The sequence below is a fragment of the Cebus imitator genome, unplaced genomic scaffold (assembly GCF_001604975.1).
Source record: "Cebus imitator isolate Cc_AM_T3 unplaced genomic scaffold, Cebus_imitator-1.0 Scaffold0, whole genome shotgun sequence".
Classification (NCBI taxonomy): Eukaryota; Metazoa; Chordata; class Mammalia; order Primates; family Cebidae; genus Cebus; species Cebus imitator.
Window position 1 is genome coordinate 14,404,846 of NW_016107315.1, and position 5,611 is coordinate 14,410,456.

The 5,611-nt window shown below is 54.5% G+C and overlaps 1 protein-coding gene across 1 annotated transcript in view; it reads right to left on the reverse strand.

Annotated features, from left to right (window-relative positions):
* ADAMTS15 (ADAM metallopeptidase with thrombospondin type 1 motif 15) overlaps positions 1-4,969 on the reverse strand; it is a 27,744-nt gene extending 22,775 nt beyond the window's left edge. Inside the window, exon 1 of the mRNA XM_017523342.2 lies at positions 3,626-4,969. Within this exon, the coding sequence (XP_017378831.1) occupies positions 3,626-4,582 (957 nt within the window). The 5' untranslated portion in view covers positions 4,583-4,969. The remainder of the gene's footprint in view (positions 1-3,625) is intronic.
* Between the last annotated feature and the right edge of the window lie 642 nt (positions 4,970-5,611).

The window sequence follows — 5,611 nt, forward strand, 5'->3', positions numbered from 1 at the left end:
AAAAAAAAAGAAAGAAAATTCTAGAAATAAATGAAGAAGCAGACAGTAAAACCATAAACCACAAGTCCTTAAAAAAAATAAAATCAATCCAAAGGAAGAAAGGTCACAGATAGCAAAGCAGACAGTGAAACGGAGGAGAGTGCATCTGACGACACAGGAAGCAGCTCCCCTCTGCAGCCCCCGCTCCCCTTCCTGCTCCCACCCCTTGGAGTGCTTCCTCAGCTTCACATTCTGCATTCCGGAGAACGCCCCTCCTTCCCAACAGGGCTGGTCTGGCACTTAGTACATCCTATTGAAATTAGTCGTTGTCTTGTAAGCTCCTATTACAAGGTGAATTCCTGGTGACCGGAGGCCACTTTTTTTTTTTTTTTTTGAGATGGAGTCTCTGGAGTGCAGTTGGCGACATCTCTGCTCACTGCAACCTCCGCCTCCCCAGTTCAAGCAATTCTCCTGCCTCAGCCTCACCGAGTAGCTGGGACTGCAGGCACGCACCACCATGCCCAGCTAATTTTTGTATTTTTAGTAGAGATGGGCTTTCACCGTGTTGACCAGGATAGTCTTGATCTCCTAACCTCAAGATCCGCCCGCGTCGGCCTCCCAAAGTGCCAGGATTACAGGTGTGAGCCACCGCACCCGGCCTAGGCCACATTTGATTACTATTTGTAGCTCCACAGCCCAGGGTAGTACCTAGAAATAATAATAAATCATGCTCAAGTGGCATTTTTGTTAAGAGATGAGAAAAAGATTGAGAAGGATAAACTGGAATCCTGGTGAGGAGCCTTTATGCCAGCCTGACACCTGCTGTAATGGGGTGCACAAGCTATGGAGTCAGATAGCTGTTGGGAGGGCAGGACAAGAAGTCTGTTGTTTGGACTGTGTTTGTCTCACAATCACCACAAAATAAAAGTGTAGAAAATGAAAAAAATAATAATAATAATAATAAATAATGCTCAACAAGTACTAAAAGAGAGTACAAATAAATGAATGAAAGCCATTCTACCACAAAGGGTTACCCAAACGGCAGTTATTGGACCTAAAGACAGAGAAGTCTCAGGGAATGAGGGCCTACCAAGCCTCAGCATTAAGTACCTGGCTCCTAACACCCAATGCAACAAGAAACCAAAGAAACTTTTCTCCTCCTAGAAATAAATGAGAAAGACTCTGGCTCTAGTTCTTCACGGGTTCTGGTTCCAGTCCTGTGCTGACCTCACCCTGCTGTTATGAGCCTGGAGGCCGATCACTTTGCAAAATCAGATGTGCACTTTTCTCCATGAACTTATTCTGAATCTTTAAGTAAACTCCTCAAATTGTCAAAATACTTCTTGTATAACCACTGTATTCCCCTTTCTGGACAGTTATGGTTTCTGGGGACTGCAGCTACCTTAATCTTAGAAAGAGCAGCAACTCGCTCCTGTTCTTATCGAATACTGTACCTTCTCCCAGAGAGTTCAGGACTGAGAAGATCCTGAGACTCTCAGAATGCAGTCTGAGCTGGTGAGGAGGTGGGGGAGAGGTGTTTACTCTAAAGCGTAAAGTACATACCTTGATGGCGGCCCTGCCAACACTGAAGCCCCACTCAGGCTTTGCTTTCTAGACGCCTAAGGGGAAGGCAGCTTCTAAAAGTCACATCTTGCACATCACTGCTTCTGACCCAGTGGTCATGCATCTTGTACCCATTATGCACGGACAACACAGCCCTCGGGGCGTTGAGCACACACCACTGAGAAATAGAAGCTGTCAAGCTGTTTGATTGCTTCTTCTTCAAACGGCGGGCTCCTTCTGATGGCACGGTCCCTTTTCCCAGCAGGAGTTCTCTTCTTAGGGCTGACTCCAGAAACCAGCCTTCACCACTAGGCTGCAGACGCTGAGGTCTTTTGTTTTGCAGCCAGTGAGCGACCTTTACTGGGTCAGCCCAGGTAGTGGATGGGGCAACAGCTGCTTTGCCCATTAAGATATCCTGTTCTTGGCCTTTGCTTTATTTCAAACCCCAGCAATCTAACTGCCAAGCAGGTCTGTGTGCAGAGGTCGAAGCCACCTCCTTTGCAGCTTCCCCGTGAGTCAGGCAGTGCTTGCAGGGGCTGGGCAGTGGCAGCGCAGCAGACCTCAGTTGGAAGAATGAGCACAAGGAAACAGACTCAGGCCAAATACTTCCCTAGAGAAACCAGGTGGCGGGAGGAGAAGAAGGCTGGGAAAGGAGGAAGTTCAAGTCCAGGAAGGGGCTAGCTGTGCCAGATGGGTTACTGTGGAAGACTCCAGCTCCAGCCTGTGTGCACCAGTCCAACTTTGAGTGACCATTTGGAAACAGTGGAGAGTTAGAGCCCCAAGAGGTAACCAAGGATTTCATGCCATTCCCAGAATGCTGTGGTTATGATAATAACAAAAAAAGAGCATGGCACAGATTCAAGTCACAGCCCCCCAAATCAGAAGCAGCAGCTCACTTGGATGGCCCTTCTCTTCCCAGCCTCCTGTGTCTGAGAAATTTCAATAATCCAAATACTCCGCAGCACCCAATCACTCCAATACCTGTGAATCTAAATGCTCACAGTTATTGCTCCTTTGACATAGAATTATTTGACATAGAGTTTTTGCAAAAGGCAGGGCTGCTTCCTGGTCTGGGTCCATCCTTCTAATCCCAATACTCAGTTTCCTTCTAACTCTACAGCTGGAATCTCCAAATACTCTTGACTAAGCTCACACCACTTCCACCCCAGCAAGGGCAGACGCTGAAGCCCTGAAGTCAAGTGCGGTCATAGGAATTTTAGTGACTTGGGAGCAGGAGCAACCGTGCCTGCTCTGCTCTGTAGTATACATCTGGGCAAACGGGTCACCCTCTGACAGCAAGGATACAGGAAAATTGGAAGAGATTTTCCCAACTCAGCTCCAAGTGAAACTCTACTTGAAACTCCGAGTGAAACAGTCCCAGCTCCAGACGGGTGCCCTAACTGCGCTGCCTGCTCAGAATGGTCTGGAAGCCTCTTGGGCCAGGCCCAGCAGAGAAGGCTGTAGAAGCGGCAGTGAAGGAGGGATGCTCACAGTACTTTCTGGCCTGTCACTGCAACCCACAAAATATCTCAATGATTCCGTCCATCCCAGTCCGGGCTTTCCAGGCCCAGTACAGAGAGAAAACAACATGTTACCCGAGAGAAATGTAGCAGGCGCTGACCTTGGATTACCTTCCAGTTCTACAACCCTTGAAAGGAGACCTCAGAAGGAGTCAGAGAAGACTCGGCCGCCCATGCAATAGGGGCGGGCCGTTTCCGCCCTCTCCAACACCTTCCTCAGAGCGTCTCCTATCGGTCTTGGACACAAACTGCGGCTCCGGGGCGGCAACTTCCTGGGTTCCGGCCCCTTGGCGCCTGATCCAGGAGGCGCTGATTGGCCGCGGCAGGCCAACACCTTCGGAAAGCGCAGGCTCTACTCCAACGGCCCAGATGCACGTGAGCCGCCGCTCCGCGGAGCCTAGGAGAGGTCTCTCCCTGGAAACTCCAGAATTGGAGTCGGAAGAGATCAATGAGGTTTAAACTCGGGGGCATCGCACGATACAAAGGGGATTTGGAGTGCTAGGGAAGGTGACTGTAGCAGGGCTAGGGCTATCTGGGTGCAAAGTGACCGCAGATCAACTCACCTGCCTGGTGAAGAGGATGGCGGTGTCCCAGTACTCGGAGTGTTTGTCACTCACTTTGTTCAGCTTCTTCTGCCAGGCACAGAAGTTGCGCAGCGTCAGGGCCGCGTTGCCGGTGACCTTGGGCCCGGAGTCACGATCTCTGAGAAGCAGCACCTTGACCACAACGATGTTGATGGGGTTGAGGATGCTGGGATGGCGGTAGAGTCGCGCCGCAGTCGCCAGCAGCGTCAGCAGATAATGCTCCAGGTCCGCGCCGTGGAACTTGACCATTGACTCGTCCGCCACCACCAGCGTCTCCACGTACCGCGGGATGGACACGAAGCGCTTGGCGCGCCCAGACCTGCGCCGGCTGCGACTCTCCCCCAACCCCGCCCGCCGCGGCTTGTACGGGTCCAGGGCCCGCAGGATGGCGGGGTTCCAGCCCGAGGCCACCCCGCAGCGAGAGGTGGGGTCTCCGGAGGGCCCGCCCGGGACACCCCGGCGCTGGAGAAGGTGTGCGCCCTGGCTGTTGCGCTGCGCCGCCGGCGCGCTAGCGTTGGGCAGCGGGCTAATGACATACTCGGCGCCTCGGTAGCCGAAGGCTCCGCGGAGCCCCCCGCACAGGCTCACAGCGGCGAACGAGTCCGGCTCTGCGTTCACGTCCCCGGAGTAGAAGCACCGTCGCAGGTCTGAAGAGCCCCCGGTGAGCCCCTGGAGCGGGACGCCCAGATGCTCAGTGGCAAAGGCGGGCGCCAAGAACTGAGCATCCGGCGTCAGGTGTAGGTAAAAGTCCTCCTGAAATGCTGTGATCTGAAAAATGAGTCCCTGGTCCCCGGAGTCCTCGGGACCCCGCCAGTAGTAGCGGCGGCCGTTGATGTCCGGGTCCAGTCGGATGGGAACCACTACCTCCCGCTCTGACTGAGAGCCTCCAGCGGTTCGCCCGGCGAAAGCCAGGGTTAGGATGCCCAGAAGCAGCATGGCGCCTCTGCCAGCGCACCGCCGCGCTCTGGGAAGGGGTTGGGCCGGGCTCTCCGGCCGCGGACACGGTCTCCTTGCAGCCCGCACTCTGGAACTGCCAACGCTCCGGGACAGCCGGCAGCTCCCAGAAAGGAGAGCCACGGGAGGGAGACTCCTCCCAGGGCTGCGAGCGTGCACCCGGCAGCCCGCGCTTCCTACCTGTGCCTTTCCAAGCAAAGCGCGCCCTGGGAGCTTAAGTACAATCGCTGTCAAGTGCAAGGACGAGGATTTGCAGCGCAGAACTAGCGGGAGGTGCCGGGCGGCTTCTCGCAGCCGCAGCCACTCGCAGCGCAGCAAGCCAAGCCAGGCGCCGGACGAGCCTATTAAAGGCCCCCTTCTCTTTGGACTGCCCAGTCCGCGCCCCTCCCCTCACTCCCCTCCCAGCCTCCCAGAGCTCTCCGCCGCGAGCTTCCAGGGGCCACCGGAGAGCTCGGTCCCGCCTCCAGAGCGGAGAGCCACTTGGCGGGGAGGGAGTGGCATTGAGCTGAGGCAGGAGGCGTGGGCTGGCCCGAGAAACCCGTGCTTCAGTCTCGGTTGGCGTTTCGCGTTCGGTTATGCCCCACTGCCCCGACGCCTCAGTCGCTTTGACCCCTCGGACATGGTCCGCTCTCTGGGTCTTAGCCTTTATCTCAAGGCAGACCAGGTCAGCAGCTAGGAATGAAGACCCGCCACTGAGCCTCCCCAGGCCCACCTCATCCCTGCTGTTGCAACATCCCTGCTGTTTCTTAATCACAGAGTCCCCTAAAAGACCCAGAATCAACAACTCCCCCCGTAAATGTCCTGTTGACAGAACAATAAGACAGGGGCATGGGAGCCCTTCTGGAACCCAGGACCGCCTACTCCCAAGGTCTGCCCTGGGCCCATGAGAAGCTGGATGGCCTGGGGCAAACTGTTCCGTTCTCAGGAATCTGGCCAGCCAGCTGTTAATCACAGACATTAGTAAAAAACTAAACACACTTAACAATTATATATGTGTATACATATCTATTT